General features: G+C 35.2%; 1 protein-coding gene across 2 annotated transcripts; it reads right to left on the bottom strand.

Annotated features, from left to right (window-relative positions):
* Window positions 1–98: 98 nt before the first annotated feature.
* LOC149782569 (phosphoenolpyruvate carboxykinase, cytosolic [GTP]-like) lies at window positions 99–21,948 on the bottom strand. 2 transcript variants are annotated; one of them, XM_089934029.1, is made up of 10 exons: window positions 21,793–21,924; window positions 15,452–15,522; window positions 10,379–10,651; window positions 9,012–9,196; window positions 8,474–8,677; window positions 7,598–7,785; window positions 7,118–7,331; window positions 6,654–6,858; window positions 4,349–4,548; window positions 99–3,115 (listed from the first exon to the last, which is right to left on the bottom strand). In XM_089934029.1, the coding sequence occupies exons 2-10, from the start codon at window positions 15,475–15,477 to the stop codon at window positions 2,655–2,657; spliced, it is 1,956 nt and encodes a 651-aa protein (XP_089790155.1). In that variant the 5' UTR covers window positions 15,478–15,522; window positions 21,793–21,924; the 3' UTR covers window positions 99–2,654. The 2 variants fall into 2 exon arrangements, with proteins under 2 accessions (XP_089790155.1, XP_089790154.1); XM_089934028.1 differs by lacking the exon at window positions 15,452–15,522 and having other exon boundaries at window positions 21,793–21,948.
* Between the last annotated feature and the right edge of the window lie 290 nt (window positions 21,949–22,238).

The raw sequence follows: 22,238 nt of genomic DNA on the forward strand, positions 1-22,238 counted from the left end.
TATAAAATCCTTCTGTATATTAAAGAGAAGTCATAGGAACCGCCAAGAAAGTCACAACAGAACTTGTATGTGCAGGTCAGACACAAGAAACACTAAAGTATTGTAAAATTAACCTTTATTCTTGTAATAATTTCTTTATTTTCAAAACAATTTCTTCTCATATTTTAAGGTTAAAAAAGAGATCATTTACATAGAATGGTAATAAGATAAAGCTTCATGACTGGGATAAAAAAAATCCCCGTTTTGCTTTCACAATTGCACTCAAATCTCTCTCTCTCTTTCAACCAGACTGACAATTATTCTTCTCTATTTCACACTCTAATACCAGCATAGACCTAATGACAACAACAACAACACACACACATATATATTGCATACATACTGCACATGTTTAACATATAATGAAATATAGAGTTACTTCCCCCAAATGGCACTTTTATTTATCAGCCTCGTTCCTAAATTGGACTTGAATTTGGGTGTCAAGTAACATCCTCAATTTACAATAATATAACCTCCATGGTACTGGCCACCTCCCCAAACCAGACAGCAGTCAATATTTCTGGTACAACTACTTTGTTTAGTCCTAAGAAAGTGTACTTGAAATAAAAATCCATTATAGTGTTGATTGACCTAGCACAATATCACCATTACTGATGTGTGTCTGATCATTTGTCTAAACGATGCAGTAGTTACAGAGTAATCAATGTATATATTGGAAGGGTGGCTCAATGAACTAGCCATGTAGTTGAATTAATTGACCATATTTTGGTTAACAAAGGCATGGTAGGTAGACAAAACTTGCATACTGACCAAATCAATGCAGCTTTGACTTTAAATGTTAAATTTCAGTCATTAGTCATGTAGCCAAAAGGCAAAGGTAACAACTGTTCCCTACAGTAATTCTTATTTTAGCTCTCCAGTTGGTGCCCTTCATGTGAAAGTGGACAAATTATGAGATCATAATGGTCCAACTTTATAACAAAATAACTCATTTGACATGGTATTTGCATGAAAAACCAAACTTTACTTTCTCTTCTCTGCCTTTAACTATACTGTAACAGCACAGGAGTTGAAACCAATAATTGTTTGCACTTCCAACGTTAGAGTCATCTGTCTTTGCCAAGTTTCATTTTTAAAGCAATTTCTTGTGAATGTGAAAACATGTCTTCTTTGGTTCTGATGTTTTGGAATTCAATTCTTCATCCAAAGTTTCACTTTCTGTTTGATGTTCATTTCCACTTTATCAAGTCATACCAGTCTGTTCACTTGAGTTATCTGAAACACTGCTGCAGTCAATAACTTATCTATTTTGAAATAGAAGACGAAAACTTATAACAGAGTACAAATATAAATACAAATTAGACAGCAATACCAACCCTTCACGATGTCTAAGCCACTACCTAGAACTGACATTGGAAGACAAGATTAAACCCATCCATAAAGATTTTGGCCATGATATCACAGTGGGTATTAGCATGTATATTGTTTTAGGAATGTCCACAATCCATTACTAGTCCCCAATCTTGATCTATCTCTTTTACAAAATAAAAATCTATCACATACACAAGCACAAGAGAGACTGGCTCATCTGTTAATTTTCACAAAACCTCCATCAACTGGCCACTTCATGAATCTGCCAAAGATTTCAGTCCCAGTGGAAGACAGTTTTTGGAAAGTTCAAATTTAATATATTCACAGCTTTGCAATAGTGAGATGCTTTTTGAAGACAATAATTACTTTTCAACTGTACATCCAATGAAGATATCATGATTACCAAATCCTTAGGATCTGAAGTTTAAATTTTTGTAAAAATATTTTCAAAGGATCTTTTTACTTATGTCAATACATACAAATTCTCTCTTTACATACAGACACAAAAATGAAACAATACAATAACAATATTTACAAGACTTGTGTTGAAGAATTCTTTGAAAATATTCCTGACAGGGATATGTTTAGACCTGAAATGTTTGATAAATCATTATCTTCGCTAGCATTGGAACAAATGATTTACAATATCATGTCCAGTTATGGGGATTAAATGGCTTACTATTTACATACTAATGTAATGCATATGCCACAAATTTTGGTCTAATTAAACTCCGTGTTGTTCCTAGCATATGTTAGGAATGCACTGCAACAAGCCCCCCAAGGTGGTACCCCACTGTTTCAAGAGTACACCTTGCTTTCTTTGGGGGCTGACCTATAAAAAATTTCTATATACAGGTGGAAACTTTCCACATGAGCATTTTGGGCAACAAATTTGGCATTATTTAAGTCTGTTTTTCATTAGCAATGAAACTATCATGTTAGATGTACTAGTTAAATGCAAAAAATTGCATCTCCAATAAAGAGCATTATAGACAATGAATGGTAACCATCACCCTGCCCTGGCTAGTGCTCTGGAAATAACACTGTAAACTATGTTTCAAAAAGTAAATGCATGACTTCATATGATGTCATCAAACCATGCTTGTTTGACCCCTATTTTATACCTAGTAAACCTTGCAATTAAAAACTCTCAGATGTGAGCACACAAATTGAGATTTTCTTTGACTTTCTCTTTCGAAAACATGAACAAAGAAAGGTGAAATGTCTGGGTGTTGTCAAAAAGAATGTTTTTGAAATTTTGTAGCTAATTATGAGCCATAGAATTACAGCTGCATGTTCACTCGTTGCTCTAGACTTTTCAATTCTTGTTGAATGGCTGCTGGAAGATCATCTCCAACCTGCTCATCAAAGTATTTCTGAATATCTTTCACTTCATGTTGCCAGAACTTCTTTTGAAGGGAAAAGAGAGCATTCATGTCAACTTGCTCTTCAAGATTTTCTAAATTTATGGCATTCTGCTTTGGTACCAAACCAATTGGTGTTTTCTCTGCACAGTCTTCTCCATTCAACCTGCGGAAGATCCAGTCTAATACACGGGAATTTTCACCAAACCCAGGCCACAAGAATTTTCCATCCATACTCTTGCGAAACCAATTAACATGGTAGATTCTGGGCAGTTTCAGGCCTGGTCTGTCCTGGAAACTCAACCAGTGCTGAAGGTACTGACCAAAGTTGTAGCCAAAGAATGGTCTCATGGCAAATGGGTCATGCATTAATACTTTCCCTAGGAAGAAAGATAAAATACTGTTGATGTTTTGTTATCTGGAGTAAAGATAACAATGAAAACAATTTGAACATCTGATAATTCATATTTTAAAAAGAATCCTTCACATGTAGAACATGAAAGCAACTAAATTTAAATTGATATAGCTAATATAAAATAACCATAGTCAAATGTAAATTCATCTGACAATTTGCCTCAGTACATCAACGTTTTTTGTTGAAAGATATGTACTACACAGCACATGACAACTGATGCAGCTAGCAACCTGATGAAACTGAAGTGACACCAAACATCTGAGCCGGATTAAGTATTTGATTAATCTGGTGTAATACTAAAATACTAGTATATGAAGGAAGAGCTTACACAAACATTTTTTTCTATTTGAATCAGAAACCATAATTCAAATTTGAAATCATATAGCATAAACCTTCAATCTGAGTATCTTCAATATAATGACATCAATAAGCAATAATACCTTTAATTACATTAAGTTTATTCTGTGAAATGATGAAAGTGCAGAAAGATTTTCCATGGATTATGGTATAAAATGGCAGAAAGTCTCAAATGTAATTTTTGACTCTCAAAACCTGAACCAGTAAAGTGGAAAGACCAAGAACATACAGTTTATAATGTATAAACAAAGACCCATTTCAGTTTAACATACAGTTTATAATGTATAAACAAAGACCCATTTCAGTTTATAATGTATAAACAAAGACCCATTTCAGTTTATAATGTATAAACAAAGACCCATTTCAGTTTATAATGTATAAACAAAGACCGATTTCAGTTTATAATGTATAAACAAAGACCCATGTCAGTTTATAATGTATAAACAAAGACCGATTTCAGTTTAACAGCGATGTATAAACAAAGACCGATTTCAGTTTAACAGCGATGCAATCAGTCTCATAAATGGTAAGAAATGCAATGCAGTCCTACCAAGTACAGCTTTTCACATTAATAATAGCTTACATATATAATCATCATTAAAAAAATCCACAATAAAAAGGACCTAGTGTAATTTACCTTTATACACAGGTTGTCCTAATACACAGGTGGTCATTAGAAGCATCATTCAGTTGAATTCATGTGTTTTGAAATCAAAGATGTTAAGAAGAGTTTACAAACTAAAAAATATAATAAACTTTGTTTTTAGAATTTCATATTAAGTACCACACTTTATGTAATTAAGTCGTATGACATACAAAAAGAGGGGAAATATGTCATTACCTTTGTGTTCAGCAGCAGCCGTTGCCTCTGATCTCATGCTAGCCCCCAGAAACACACCATGTTGCCAATTAAAAGCTTCGTACACAAGGGGAACACCTTCTGGGCGACGCCCACCAAAGATGATGGCTTCGATGGGTACTCCTTCTGGACTCTCCCAGTCAGGGTCCAAGATGGGGCACTGATCAGCTGGGGTACAAAATCTACATGGGAAGATTATATATATATATATATATATATATATATATATATATATATATATATATAGCAAGCATTATCCAGCTTTAAATTAGTTGAGTGCAATTAAAAATAGCACAGACCCAAATAAGCCACTGCAAAATGCACCTGCAGATCTGAGTCTCTACAGTTTTTAGCAGTAATTAGCAGAACAAAAAAACAAGACAAACCCTGATCTGCCAGTGCATTATGTGACAACAGATTCAGGGTCTATGTTATTCGCAAAGGACTCAACTTGAAAGTATATACAGTATTCTAACTATGAATTTATGAAGTGCATTCAGATTAAAAAAAGTATTTTTAATTTCTGTATGAACGAAACATATAATATTACAGACAATACTTGCTCATTAAAGCTACATTTATTTATCTGTATAATTTGTTCTTGAATTTCTTGCTGAAATCCACCTAGTCTTCAAATTCAATAAACTATAACCTTTCACCAATTTTTAGTGATAAAGAAGCATGGTGTATTGATACTGAAACAGGCTACAGGGTTCCTGCAATATGAGGTTAGTGCTAGTGAGATGAGGAATGCCCATTCAGCGAAACTATTTTCACATGAACTACCTTTCTAGTTAGTGAAACATTTCACATGAAGTAGCTTCCTAGTTAGCGAAACATTTCACAAGGACTACCTTCCTAGTTAGTGAAACTATTTTCACATGAACTAGCTTCCTGGTTAGTGGAACTCTTTTTACATGAACTAGCTTCCTAGTTAGTGAAAACATTTTCACATCAACTAGCTGGGCCTGAGTGCTCTAAAGTGCTCACCTTTAGTGATAACTGCCATCTCAACTCTTCTGTTTGGGTTCAAGTCTTTGGCTTGGCCAATGCTGGTACATGAGAAAGCTGCCAGTAGCTTCCTGTGGGTCTGTGTTTCTTATTGTTTATTGGGGGTATCTTCCTCCACCAGTTATACTGGCCACTATGTGTGGCCTGTCTTACATTGAAAAATGGCATTAAACCAAATATAACAACAGGAATTAACTACAGAGTTTCTGAAACTGTTTCCACATGAACTAGCTTCTTTCATATATGTTCATTACTATTAAAGCTATCTCAGAAATTGTTTTGATGTGATTTGGATATGGATATTTTTTTTAAATGTAGCTTTAACAATATTTTCAGTCATATCGCTATGATGTCTGCAATGTGGCAGTTTACAGTGATTTCTAGCACTAGGGCATCATGCCGCGGTCATGTAGCATGATGTCCCACCCAGTCATGTTATCCTGACACCAAGCCGACCAGTCCTAACACTAACCTCTTAATGCTGAGTCTTTAGTATGACTTAACCGGGGTTCGAACCCACAACCTCCCACATCTGAAGTGGACGCTCTAAACACTAGGCCACTGGAGCGGTGAGTTTTGATGTGAAATCATGTCCTTATTGTTGTAAATAGCCCATAGCTGTTGCCAATATATTTATGTATATTTGTTGTCCACCATTCTTGTTCATTATTTACATATTTGGAAAACTTAGAATTAAGTAGGCAGATAACTGCAGTAATTGAGAAATTGTACAATTCCAGAAGAATAAACAAAATTGAAGATCATTTTCTGTTAACCAATATTATTTAAAACTTGTGACAGAACTATTTCTAGCAAGTCAAACAAAATGCACACATTTCATCCAGTTCAAAACTTATAAAAAATACACACTGCAGCTTTAATGTTTAAATCTAATCAATAATCTAAGATATCATCCATACTTGCTTATAAGTCGAGTCCAATTGCACACAGCACAGACCCTGATCTTCCATCACAAAATATGATAGCAGATCTGGATCTATGCAAGTTGTAACAAGAGATTAGTAGAACAACACAGACCCTAATCTGCCATCACAAAATATGACAGCAGATCTGGATCTATGCAAGTTGTTACAAGAGATCAGTAGAACAACACAGACCCTAATCTGCCATCACATTATGGATATATGTTGTTTGCAGTCGGACTTGACTTCAAAGCGAGTGTACAAGGTACATCTGTTAACAACCAGAGACTGAACTGCTTATACTCTGTTAACAACCAGAGACTGAACTGCTTATTCTCTTTAGATAATCTTACCTTGAGTTTGGATGAGCAGCAGTTTTCTCCATTTCATGGTTCCAGTTCTCTACTCCCAACCATGAGGTTATGCTGACATTGTTGGGTATTTCACCTTCAAGTCCCTCCCAGAAAACCCCTCCATCACTTGTCTCTGCAACATTTGTGAAGATTGTGTTCTTTTCTATGGTTTTCATGGCATTAAAGTTTGTCTTCCTGGAGGTTCCTAAAGTAGAAAGCATTTTCTGATAATACTCACCTTTTGTCCTTATTGCATATAAAAAAATAACACGAGAAGGCATATTTGATTCTCTTCAATTATTTAAAAAAACTGAAATATCACTAACATATCCAGAACATGCTTTGCATAGAGATAAAAACAAACAGTGTTTATTATATATTACTGGTTTTAAAATAACCAGAAACACATAAATCAAATGAATCTTGTTATTTATTTCAACAATTTCATTAAAATGGAATCTTACCTGGTGCAACTCCAAAAAAACCAGCCTCTGGGTTGATTGCACGTAATGTGCCATTTTTATCAAATCTCATCCATGCAATGTCATCACCAACACATGTAACCTTGTATCCTGGCAATGTAGGGCTCATCATTGCTAGATTGGTCTTGCCACAGGCACTAGGGAAAGCGGCAGCTATGTATTTCTTTTTACCCTGAGGATTTTCAATGCCCATAATCTGGAAATAAAAGACAAATGAAATTTTATTGAAAAATCATAAATAAACTTAGGAACAAGATGACTCATTTAAACGAGATAAACAAAATATTTGGAACAAAACTAGATCCAGCTTGCCTAATAATCACTTCTCCATTGCAACTAACTTGTACAATGCTATCTTCTACATATTTAGCATTTTACTTTATCTACCATACAACCAAAATATTTTTTTAAAGTGTTAACAATTTGATCAGGATGATATTACAACAGAATATTAATTCTTACCAGCATGTGTTCTGCAAGCCATCCTTCTCTTCGTGCAAGGATTGAACCAAGTCGCAGAGCAAAACACTTTTTGCCAAGAAGAGAGTTGCCTCCATATCCACTGCCAAAGGAGCAGATTTCATTTCTTTCTGGCATGTGAGCAATGATCGTCTGTGCTGGATTGCATGGCCAGTTGTGTTTCACTTCAGCTATACAAAAAGTAATCAAAACTTTAACCCTGAGCATGAAATATTTGATAAGCAAAAGAACTCGGTTTGGTTTTGAATTTACGAAATCGATATAATGGTAATATCTAAAGGCAAAATGTGTACTGCAATACATTAAAAAGAAAGAATGCAGTGACAGACTCTATTCTAAACTTTATTATCCAATTAACTGTTTCTTTTTGAAAATATGCTAAGTACAATAAACATATCTGCATTTAGACAAGATTAAATTTAAATTCCTAACTTTAACTTGGGAGCAAACTGAACCTCATCAAAATAAAGAAAGTCATAATTAGTTAAATGCACCAAAATACTGAACAATAATGTGCATTAATTGGGATTCATATTTGTTATTTGCTTATGTAGCAATAGAATGCAAACAAAATTTATGTATGGGGTTGGTGGGATAGCAATGCATGCATCTGGATGATAAGAACGTTCTGGCCCTAGATTCATCTGTTACAAAACTTCACTCCTAACTGAAAGTTTAAAAATTATGATTTTATTTGACTTTGCTAATAGTGAAAATTTTTAACAGATACTGTTAGATTCTATGTATAAAATTTAATTACAGGGTTTAGAGTCAGTGTTCAGTTATTATGCCCATACAGTTTCTAAATACATATAATGATCTCTGACATTTTACTATAAGTCAGTAACAAAGCCTTACTTGTCAGAGGTAGAGGTCGTCCTACAGAATGCAAACATTTAATAAAATCTCCCTCTTTCAAACTATCCAGGACCTTTGACCCCATCCGTGTCATGATCCTCATGCTAGCAACAACGTAGGCTGAATCAGTAAGCTGGATTCCTGTCTTTGACAGTGGAGACCCTATAGGGCCCATACTAAATGGAATCACATACATTGTTCTACCTATAAAAAGGAAACGAGGATTATAGCAAGTTATACACCTGTTTTGAAACATAAGGAACACAGTCTACTGCATTTCTTTCAGGTATAAATGCCAACATATGCAACAATTATTTTATGTTATTGTGGATGTACAAGAATATTTACAGAAAAAGATTATCTTTGAGTTATCTCCCCATAATCATTCAGTCCTCCATCCATTATAAAAATCCTTATAAAAAATACTAATTTTCCACCATTATCAAAGTTTGATTACAAAGTTTTATTATAAAAGAAGCAGTACTTGCCTTAAAGAAGAAATACAAAAGATATTTAATAAGTGCTGGTTTCAAATTACCTTTCATGCAACCTGGGAATCGTGCATTCAGTTTGTTTTCCATGTCATCAATTGACATCCATTGTGCAAGCTGATTTACTATCCCTTCTTTCTGGTCAGGAACCACATCATTCTTGTCTTCTGTTGCAATGAATGTAAGCTTTTCAACTCTAGCAACATCTCCTGGGTCTGTTATTGCAAGCCAACTAAAATAAAGAATGCAAAAAAAATGTTAACAGTCTTATACAAAGGAAAGGGTGTAAAACTGGTGAAACATGTGTAATGGCAATATTATTTGCATTATATAGCTTAGTAGTAAGGTTATTATATATTTGTATGTGGCTAAAGCACATCTGCTAATTAAAAGGGCTTACATTTTGCTCTCAGGAAGGAAAGCTAATATCTATACTTAATCAGGAAAACTGCCAGCAGTATGGGTGCATTACAAACCATTAAAACAGGTCAAAGTGAGAGAGTTTTGGGTGGTGGTTGTAGTACTCTTGATAAGACATTCTAACCAAGCCATGTAACGTACAGTTACAATTCTGACCTAAATGCAAACCCTTTGCTATGTGATGATGCCAGACAGACAGTAAAACAGACATCCACACAGACATCAATTATCCATGCAAACCCTTTCCTATGTATTGATGCCAGACGGACATCAATTATCCATGCAAAACCTTTCCTATGTGTTGATGCCAGACAGACAGTAAAACAGACCTCCAGACAGACATCAATTATCCATATGCCAGAAATGCTTATTAATCTTGCAAAAAATTTGCTTCATTAGCAATGTTCAGCAGCCACCAAAATAGTTTTGTCACAGATTAGTACGAAAAAACATATCTTGATGCCATAATAAGTCTTCATAGAACAGCTGATTTGGAAGAGAATCGCTAGCTACCTTCACTGAACTCTGTGTGTGTGTGTGTGTGATTTGGATTTTTAACATAGCTTTAACAATTTTTCAGTCATATCACTATGATGTCTGCAGTGAGGCAGCTTATAGTGATGTCTAGCACTGGGGCATCATGCCACAGACATGTAGCATGGTGTCCCACCCAGTCACATTATCCTGACACCAGGCCGACCAGTCCTAACACTAACCTCTTAATGCTGAGCACCAAGTGAGGCAGCTGTTAGTACCATTTTTATAAGTCTTTGGTATGACTTGGCTGGGGATCGAACCCATGACCTATCGCATCCGAGGTGGCCGCTTGCTGAGCAGTCGCTGAGCTGTAAAATACCAGTAAACTTGCAGAACTAAAATTATTTTAGCTAATTAAAAAAAACGAATGAATCCAATAAACAAATTAAATTTGTATGAGTAGGATAGGATATCAACAATTTTCATCATCACTACTAGTCTTATAAAATTTACTCACCAGTTTTCATATTTAGGCAAGGGCTTGATTATACCATCTCTCTGCAACATGTACAACAGCAATTCATTCTCTCTCTCTGATCCATCGCATATATGAATATTGTCAGGGTGGCACAACTGTACATTTTCATCCACAAATCTGCGCACTTTTGATGGTAGCTGATTGAGATTCCCATACAAAACCGACAGCTGTCTCCGATGAGGTTCATTCACAGCTATTGCAGAGGCCCTAACACCAGCTGCTGCAACTTCCTTCAGTAAAGAAGAGGCATACCTACAAAATAAAAATATTTTTATTGACAGTTCATAACTGATCATTGGTACAAGCATACAACATTCTTTTACTCAACTGTCATGCCTACATAAGAAGCCTCAACATGGGTTTGTTTTGTCTATAAATATTTTTTGAAAAAAACATTGTACAATAAACAGGTTCCAGATTCTTCACTTCAATTCTGAGAAGAACTTGGTCAGTACATGCATATCTGAAGCTAATTAATACAATTAAAATGAATTATAAAATAGTATCGCCATTCAAATATAGCTACTGGCATATATTAAAAGTGCTCCTTATTATATGGAGGGATTTTAACATGTAAAATATGTCAATCTGACAGTCAAAGATGGACTCATCATATAAATTATTGCTTCCAGATCAGTATGTACTCTGTAGTATTGTTCCATTATACCTCATACATGGCGTTCTGACATCTGTCAAATGAGAATCTGGTAAAAAATAAATAAGAATTTTTCCTTAACATCTGATGGAAGCTTTCCTAAAATTTTAACAAGTGATTTGATTGGCTTGATAATATGATGTGATGTCATGTGTCCTTCTGATGATATGCCATATTTCACATAAATTTAACTGGCTGTTTGAGACATGCCTCCTACATCAGTGTCTCTTTAATTCAGATCGAAATATGCCTCCTAAATTAGTGTCTCTTTAACTCAGATCGAGACATGCCTCCTACATCAGTGTCTCTTTAGCTCAGATCAAGACATGCCTCCTACACCAGTCTCTTTAACTCAGATCAAGACATGCCTCCTACACCAGTGTCTCATTAACTCAGATCAGGACATGCCTCCTACATCAGTGTCTCTTTAACTCAGATCAGGACATGCCTCCTACATCAGTGTCTCTTTAACTCAGATCAAGAAATGCCTCCTACATCAGTGTCTCTTTAATTGAGATCGAAATATGCCTCCTACATTAGTGTCTCTTTAACTCGGATCAAGACATGCCTCCTACATCAGTGTCTCTTTAACTCAGATCAGGACATGCCTCCTACACCAGTGTCTCTTTAACTCAGATCAGGACATGCCTCCTACATCAGTGTCTCTTTAACTCAGATCAAGACATGCCTCCTACACCAATGTCTCTTTAACTCAGATCAAGACATGCCTCCTACATCAGTGTTTCTTTAACTCAGATTGAGACATGCCTCCTACATCAGTGTCTCTTTAACTCAGATCGAGACATGCCTTCTACACCAGTGTCTCTTTAACTCAGATCGAGACATGCCTCCTACATCTGTATCTATTTAACTGAGATATGCCTCCTATATCAGTATTTATTTAACTGGCTGACTAAAACATGCCTCCTATGTCCATGTATTTGGGTTACAGTGCCATACGAGTAGTAACGTACTTATGCTGCCTCCAATCCACGACCCAATGCTTTGTTTACAGTTCACATTATCCAAAAGAGATGGATAAGTTATGAGAGGAACTTTATTTTAAGTTTGTTTAAGAAGATACTTTTCATTAACAAAGAATTTATTTGGATTTGGAAACACTCTAAAGTTTGGTAGAAAACAGAATCAGAAAATAATTATTTACTGAGATCATATGGTATCCTGATGTTTCTATCTTGGGCTGGAACATAATTCATATTATACTTCCAGTTCTTTTGTTGTTTAACAATACTCATTGTTGCAAATCAAAATAATTAAAACATTGATGGCAGAGAATCTATATTATCATTTGAAACATCCAAGGAATTATTGTGGTGATTTGCTGTTTAAAACAGTCTTCTACGACAGTAAATTAAAGGGAGACAACTAGAATTAAAGTTTTTAACCTAAATCTGAGGTTGCCTCCCTTGATATGAAATTTACCTGAAGGGTCAGTGGATGTAGTTACTATATGTACTGTTAATAATAAAAACAAGGCTTGGTAAAAGTGAATGAATACTATGCAACAGACACAGGAGTGAAATCGCTCCAAGCCAAAAACGGTAAACATGACCGGTATCTTACATCTGACATTAGCAAATTCTAAACCACTGGGTGATGGGAGAAGTTGACATTTTTAGGTATGTCTGATTCAGCCATGCAGACATCAGATCTTTCATGTACATTACCACCCAGCATGAATAACAGGCAAATTCACTGCATCACATTAATCAAACTAAAGTCAATATAATTAAAACAGAATTTTCTACAAAATGGTTATCTGACGGATATCAATATTTGGTCATATTCTGATGGCCTTTCAATTCACCAATCAAATTTCAACTTTCATATTCATGAAAGTGAAAAACTTCAACTGTAACGCTGATTTTCAAAAAGTAACAAAATGCAATGCTTATTCTGACAGATTATCAAAACATGTGGACTGTGAATACCCAAGTCAGCAAAACATGAACATTTTATTTTGCACCCGTCGGATCTACTTATTATGTGTAATTTTCAATTTTAATTGTCTTGATCCTAAATCATACCTTAAAATTTATTTACTCCACCTGGCTGAAACTTAGCTGGTTGCCAAAAGCTAAAGCTCATTTTGTTTTAATATTACCTAGACACAGGTATCTTCTGTAGGTCAGGCAAACCATTCCACCAACAAACTTACAATGATAAGATTTATAAAGATGATCCACAAAGCAGGGAATATCCAAGGGTATGAAAGACTAAAAAAAAACAACATAATCTCTGAGAGTTAATACCTGTCTATATTTGCTTACTTACAAATCAGGATGAACTGCACACAACACAGATCCTGATCTGCTATGCCTAGTACATAATGTGCCAACCAATCATGTTTTTTTTGTTCTAATAATTACTCCTAACAAACCGGTACTGGTCAAGATCTGCCAGTGCATCATGTGATAGGAGATCTCAGCCGATGCATTTGTAACTTAGACCTATCTTATAACTTCTATAATAAGTGAGTACCCATCAAAGTAAAAATTAAACATTTTTATTCTAAAACAGTATCAATATACACTGTATATGAATTCATCCCAACAAAGGTAACATTATATATAATGCACACAAAAAGACTAATTCAATCTCATGCTGTTTACAGAAGATGCTGTTGTTTCTGAAACAAACATATGGTTTACTCGGACTGCCAGGCAATAAATTATTATGCATTTGATTGTAACACATGGATATTTCAGAATTACTCTGCTTTATGATCAAATGTAGGTTATCTCTTTTGGATTCACATACTAACTGATCTAGTTCAAGGTCCTATTCTCTCTTTGTCTGATCAAAGACTACAAACAAAACTAGAACACCCAGCAGACTACTGCATGATCAAATTAAAAGTTAGGATTACCTAGATTTTGCCCTGCTGAGCAAACCATCTTATCCAACCCATTGGAGATGACCATACACTGCATTTATATATGTACTTTAACTGTGTCCTCATTAACGGACAAAAGCAGGCACATAATTTTCTACTTAGTAAGAGCTGATGTTGAAAATGATATAGGATGGTGGCTAGTCCTACAATAAATTAGACATCTCTCATAATGCTTTTTTCCTTCAGTCGCCGTCTTACTTTAATTATAATGGCATTGTTAAGCAGCGTTCCGAGGGTAAATGACATCAGAATGAAAAGTCAAACTTTTAGGAAAAACTCACACTTGGCAGCCCATTTAGACGCTTTTCTACAAACTAAAGTCATGTTGCTTTAGTCAGACTTTTCTTTTTTTTTCTAATAAATTCAAAATCTGACAAGCCAAAAAAAACCAAAAGTGTTGGCAAGTTGAAATAGCGAATGCAGAATTAGGTTAAAAGGATAACATGGATCTTGAACGTAACAAAGCTATCTAAACACTTTATTAAATATTAGTACATTTGTATTTGTTTTGTTAAAGAAACATACTTTAACTTGATCCTATTTTGGCATTCCCAGCTTCCATTCCATGTTAATCAACCTTGGAACACACTACATAACACTGTTATTTAAGAGGAAAGCTGCCGACCTAAACAAAACAAACCTAAAATATCAAGGGAGGCGTCTTACATTATATGACTAGGTGGTGGGGTGAGATAATAAAAAGTTGGAAATAAGAAACCAAAGCCTGAATTAGAAATAATACCTTTTATGACAAAACACCAATATTTAAGTGAAAATTTTAATTACGTTGATCCACAATGAAATGTAGAGCAACTTCCCCATTTGAATGTTCAAAGTCATATTAAAATCGTCTTCACAGAAATCGAGTGTCTAGTTTCCACGAGTACATTCACAATTACTTTCCGTGAATCTTATGAAGATGTCTGAGTACATTTCAAGCTGGAAAGCCAACGATCAACACAGGTTTTGGTAAGATTTTTAACGAAACTTGTACGTTCATGCATTTTGCACTTTAATTAACTTTACCGGACAAATATTCTCAAACGCACGCGCACATGAATATCGCCAATACTTATTGATTTGAAAGCCCATCCCCGGAATTTTTAATATGAAAATGTAAATTCTTTGAAATACAACATGGTTTAAACATTTGAAGAAAAAAAAAAAAAAAAAACATTTTTCGTGCACTAATGTACTAAATGGCCATCGTGCGCATAGCCAGTGTGTGGAATCGTCGCTGTGCTGATTTACGGCGGAAGTTAGTATGTATATAGCTGTATATGTGACTTCTGTGCGATCACACCAATCAGCTGATATACATGTATTGGCAGGCCTATGGCTAGGAACCTTCCGTGCTGCCAAGCCACGTGTAAGGCATAAGAAAATTCAAAGTAGATAACGGTTCAATGGAACTGTTTTCATTCATTTTAGATTTACAAAATAAAGCATGCAAAAGTAATTAAACAATAAAATTAGATACCTTAACGCTCGAGTCAGGCCCGCCATGGTTTCTATCACTTCGGTCAGCTCAATTCGGCATTAACATGTGACCTAGCGTATGAATGGAAATTTAACAGGGAACTATTTTTCCTCTTTTGTCTAGGGGATAAAACTGATAGGAACAATAACATCTCGTGTGTTTGAATGTATTAGGATGTGCAAGTGCTGCTAGAAAGTCTCATTAGAATAATCAAATGGCAAGGCACGTGATTCCGGGGTAAATTAATGTGTACACTCACCAATGGTTAATTGGTGAGTGTACACATTAGTTTACCCCGGAATCAAGTGTCTGTGCTACAACAAAGGTTGCATCATTTTATTCTTCGGTAGTGGTGATGGGGGTGGGGTGGGTAAATCTTATAAGACGAATGGTTATCATTAGAGTCTGAAAATCCTTAAAGCATTGCTTCAGAAATGTACCCCCAGTTTAACATACTTTTCAGCAAAGTTATTTTAAAAATTGTTAATTGCAAAAGTAATAGGAGGTGCCAGACGTGATAAAGAAAATACCCCCCCCCCCGTCAATGAATTTATTTATTTATTTATTTATTTATTAGCTGACCCGTCACCCAGCAAAAAAGGAGTATACGGCTCATAGAGGAGGGCGTGTGAGAGGTAAACGACAGGGGACAAGCTTAGAATCTTTAGCACGTATGTCCTTATAATTCTTTACTCTGGAATTATCGAGTACAAAATCACAAAGTAATTTACAACTCCGATCTAACAGAATGATTATTATATCTTCTTGCCGCTTTGACGGACAACATAGCAATCACTTGTCCAACCGTACACCCGTCCATTCACACAACTGATCAACCTCAACGTTAATGCGGTTTTGTAATGGGGTCAGTTCCTCAGGTACACTTGACAGGTTTCTTATTTTAAACTAAACAAAAAAGCCAAGGATGACATCATCGTAGATTTCATCATACTCTCAGAAATGCATTGGGAAAGTGGATATAAATCAATTTTGTAGATCCGGAAACGGAACAATATAAATCAATACAATGAACATGTGAGCCTACTTTCATATATTGCGTCAGACTGACGGTGTATTCATTGGACTTTAAATGGGACAAAAGGGATGCTATAAAATGTAACAAAAGCGTCAAACGTCAAAAAAAAGTACACATTACATTCCCATCGAAAACGTAGAGACTATAAAACTAAATGTGCGTTGTAAAGAGATCCGTGCATGTCGTCGGAAAATATAAAACATAAATCAAATGAAAAATGAATAACTTGGTGGGACACATTTCATGCAATAATGGGCTGGTTTGTCACTTTTTAGCACTGTTTTCGATTTTTCCCCGTGTTTTTTCTCTCTTACCGCTACGTGCCCAATCAAACAAAACCAGTTTAAACAAAGACGTGTTTTAACATGTAATTTGATATAGGTGGCTACTTGTAACACATATTGTATCGCAAGCGCGTGCCAGTTTTATTTGTGTAGAGAATACAATATAGTGTATAAATAAGACAATGGATCCACACAATAAACGCCTCGGATGTGGAAGGTCGCGGGTTCGAACCCGACTGAGTCATACCAAAGACGTATAAAAATGGTACTAACAGCTGCCTCGCTAGGTACTCACCGTTAAGAGGTTAGTGTTAGGACTGGTCGGCCTGTTGTCAGGATAATGTGACTGGGGTGGGAAATCATGCTACATGTGTGCGGCATGATGACCCTGTGCTAGACATCATTATAAACTGCCACAGTGCAGGCATCGTAGCGATATGACTAAACAATTGTTAAGCTAATTTAAAAATCCAAATCACACACACACACACACACACACAGCTGTGTAACGCTTGAAATATTGTCTTTTTCAATAACATTGTTTTCTGACATAGAAAACTAGTCTCGTTCTGGATGTCTCTTTCAAATGGCATTGGTGCATTTCTGTAAACCATTAAACCAGATCGTATTGAAATATTCTCCAACTGTGAGTTGTACTTCCTTATTTTAAATGATTGATAAAAGTTAAAAAATCATTAAAAATCATTTCATTAATAGTAACATCATTACATTTATGAATGGTTATAGACTATGATAATACAAATTTAATGCCTCTGTTACAGTTACAAATAGAACAAAGAGACCCACTAAAATGTATATGCTCGATTGATGAGAACAAAATTTAACTCCGATGTTTCACTTTCATCACAGTGGATCGGTGTCTTTTAGCCTACAAAGTCAAAATTAACTGGATCACTACATATTTATATCTTTAATAAATACAAAGATATTTATATCAATCTTAATAAATAAATAAATAAATACGCAGCGCAGTTTACAAATTTTGTACTGTTAGGTGGTGTCTCAGGTGCATTGGATAGACATGTATGTTTTACAAGTCAGGGAAGGGCAAGTCGGAACTTGCAGTAAACTTAGTAATGAAAACAGCTATAGGCAGTAAATCAATAAATTTAATATATTTTCCGTCTATTACTCGGGTCGACGAGATTTTGCGATGATGACAAGATCAAGGCTGTGTGGAGGTGTGTGCTTTTCCTGCAATCCGATTGGTTGAACAAGGGAACACTGACGTGGCATAGCACGACAGCTGGTGAGTAATTGCAATCAGCTGATCGTCGTTACCCGCATGCAAACTTCATTTGGGATAAACAAGTATATCGAATTTCCATCCGAAGAACTGGATACCGAATAACCCATGACTAAAATTAGCTCTGACAATAAGATTGCTGCCTATAGATGAAGCGACAGATATTTACGACATAACCTAGTAACTATGCTAAGCAAATACGTATCGACTAACCTATGGCCAATAACGGTGCTATAAGCAAGGCCGTGATGTCAAAAGATATATTATGTTGCTTAGTATGTGTCAACAAGTGAATAATATTTTTACAACCTGGACTACAAATTAGTAATTATATAGTAACTTTGGGCCAAACTATCCCACAACTACAGCCATGATTTAAAAAAAAAATTGTGTTTGTTTTGCTGGTTTTTTTTGAGGGGGTTGGGGGACATACAAAAAAAAGTCTGAAAAGGTTCATATATTTTGATGTACTATTAAATATTTTCTTATTTGAGCGTTGGTTGGGCTTTGGGGAAATGTATGTAAGCTCTATGGTGTGCCGTTTCAAAACCCATTAAAATATGCCCAAGATACCGCGGAGTGTTATCGAAATTTGAAAGATCTGTATACTTTCATACTTTTTAGTACATGTTGTCTGGATTGCAGCATTGGTAGTATGACGTATTCTTAATGAAAAGTCTTCATGATATAGATATACGACTGCCTCTAGCATTACGGCAAAAAGATGACGCTCGTCTTTTGTATACCTATCAGTTACTGCAATTTGCAGATGGAAGGGTCACAATAAATTTAAGCATTTTATCTGAAACAAATTAAAGCAAATGCACATCATTAAAAACTGTACAGCAATTTCTTCTGATTAAATTTTTGTTTTTGTTGTTTTCTGAAAAACATTTTATGATGCTGAAAGCTATATCTTATTCTTTATGATTCTTTCATTTGACGTATCCTACTTCCTATCAATATTGGAGAATCAGAGACTAAACATTAAAACTGCGTGACCTATTCCATTTTAAATGGAAACATGCACTTTTTCATATTTCTAGTGGTGCCAGGGGGTTTAGGTGCAAGAAAGCCAAAATATTTGTTAATCGTGTGTTATTACTCAAGTGTTTTGGACAGTTTGACCATAGGCATTGACAATTGCGAACTTCCCAATGCGAGACAGTCTGCCCAGAGTCGACAAGATCCGAGAGCCCTGTGACCTACTTATTTTTTAACCAATCAGCTCATGATATATTAATAATCTACACCGACACGACCGGAAAACGTAAAGATTTTTGCAATCTTAATGTAAGAGGCTCTAAATCATTAAACATTGCGTGGACGTTAATTGTCCCGGAAAGACGGCAAATAGAAGAGGAACATTCCGATGCCAGTCGTTTGATACAGTTCAATTCATGGCCAAAGTTTTGCTACATCTGAATTATCATTATTCTACATGCGAAATTTTTATTCATACTTTGTATATGTAAATAATTACAAATAAATAGGCAGTCGTAAAGTTGGCAACCATTACGTACGCGCGCACTTGACGTTTCAAAATTTGGTAACTAATTAATGCTTAAAGAGCAACTATTTGTAACCTATAAATATTAAAATGAATAAATACTAAAAGAAAGCAAACAATATGACAGGATAATGTGGGTCCCGCTCTAAAAATTTTCCACTTCACATTAATGGAAAAAAAATCCATAATATTCCTCCATCGGTAATTATGCTTGTTCAAAAAAGTACCATGTCGATTTTTACGTATTGTTAAAGAACTTTTAGTTCCCTTTATTTTTGTTCTGTGATTGTTGGGTGTAATTTGGGTTTATAGAGTATTCATCTTGGTTTTACTTTTCAAAAAAGACTACTACTTCCGCTTGGTCATTTTCACTTTGTGAACTTAGAGTTAAATTGGGAGGAAAATAAGAACAACAGAAAGTAGCCATGAACTATTTTACACGTTCTTTTATATTTTATATTTCACATATTGCACTCTACATACAGTTATTTTCTACAATGGTAAAATTTGTTTACCCTTGTTTAGCAATTGTGAAAGTTAATGTACTTTGGACTAGTTCATATTTCGAACGCTTGAAACAGTCATTTTTGTCTGCTTCAGAAAGCGCGTTTCCTAATACCGCACCCAGTATAAAGAAATTGAAATCGCAGCACATGAAAGGTGCAGTGATGTCTGTCACACTGTCCACACTGTTTTTGTTGCAATTGTACACAATATACGTATCCCTCTATCGGAAGTATTTAATAACTGTGGAGCAGAACATTACTTTAAAGGCTCAGAACTGATCTTTTTCTTTGCCAGCCATAGAGCAAGGCGGTTTACCTTGTGCACCGTACCTTTGGGACCCCTCGCTTCATTTGCCCCCAAAATTAAAAAAATATCAGGCATGCTACAACAATTCCACCAGTTGGGCCCCGCCGCTCTCGTGGTGCATTGTACCTTGCAACCTAAAGGCTGCGTCTGGCTGTGTTTGTCAGCGAGAACAGACACAATTTGTCGCATCAGGACAGCACAATGTCAAGGATATATAGAGGTGTGTTCTATTTCTACATTTTGATTGGTTGATACAGAGGCGTTGGTCGTAAATGATCAGCTGATTCTTGCTACCAGCTGAGAAAACTGATGCAATCGGAGAACGTTTATGGTAATATAAAAACACTCCGAGAATATATTTGGTTCTAACCAATTTATACCTTGTACATACGAATTTGTTGGAGATATATGGATTACAATATATATAACAGCTACTGGACATGAACAGTTATCCTCATCATCTTCTTCCTTATTTCGTAAAGAACTGAGTGTAATAGCATGGTTCACTATAATCTCTGTCTACAAGATTGCTTCCTTCAATTGTATACGAATATCAAAACATAGTACAAGCGCGAGCAAGAACCCAGATCAGACTGTAGTCACAGCACAATTAGAAATTAGAACGAAATGCATTCATATTTCATTGTTCAATTGTATTTCGAACGTTACAAATAAAAAGAATACATATTATACAAATTGCATCAATTGATGCTAGCGTGCAAAACAAAAACGGTGAACAGACACACTTACACGTGTTTTTTTTTTGTGTCAAACCATGCAAACACAAACCAATTCAACACAAAACTTATTCAAAGGCTGTGATTGGATAAAAGTTCTTACACGCCTATTTTATAATTTTTCTTCAACATTTGCACTTCACCGATGCACTGTAATATCAAACGTAGGCTACCAGGTTGTTATCCATCTTTTGAAGAATTATGGGTTTTATATATATATATATATATATATATATATATATATATATATATATATATATATATATATATATATATAAATAAGAGGCAGAGAATAATTTGTTGGTCTATACCAAACGCTGTTTAATGTGGCTTAATTGAAGCTGAAACTTGCAGTCTAAAGAAATTACTACAACTAATTAAACATATATTACTTATCCTGGTAAAATTATTTTAAAAATAGCAAAGAGACCATTTTAATGTTTTAATGTGACTATACAAAAATATTAATACCGGTAATTTAATATTACAGGTTAATTACACAAAAAGTTATACTCTACACAGTATTAATTATTTTCACTTAATTAATTTTAAACTGTTCATAATGACCATGGTCGATAAAGGTTGACGTTTAGTTTGACTTCAAATTTAAAAATGATGTATATAGTACACACACACACAGCATAATGGAACAAGTGATACAGAGAGACGGAAGATATATACAATGTGCACTTACATTTTCTTTTCGTCCAGTCTTTTGATATCTATGGAACACATTTCAGTACGATATGATTTACTTCACCAAGCCCCTGGTTTCACCGGTACATCAAGTATGTGTGTCTTCTGGTCTTGCATGCACCGAGTGTATCCAGCTGCTAAAATTTCCCCATTTTATAGGATCCTGACGTCATACTGGAGGCTATAAATAACACAGAAGCGGTTTAGACTAGTGCGGGAATTGCTATATTTTTCCATGGGTTTCTGTGAAAGCGAACAAAAGATTTAAGGTGGTGTGCGAGAGGCGTGCATTAGGTCGGTGAGAGGCTACATTGTTGGTTATAAACAAGTACGAAAACATGTCAAAAATAAGTTTGCTTGTAGACCGCTTTGGTCTTAAAACAGGACACAGTTACTGTATTCCGTATTGAATATGTTCCTTGGATCTGGAAATAGCGGTCAGGT

Source organism: Sinohyriopsis cumingii, chromosome 15, assembly GCF_028554795.1.
Source record: "Sinohyriopsis cumingii isolate HCF-2022 chromosome 15, ASM2855479v2, whole genome shotgun sequence".
Lineage (NCBI taxonomy): Eukaryota > Metazoa > Mollusca > Bivalvia > Unionida > Unionidae > Sinohyriopsis > Sinohyriopsis cumingii.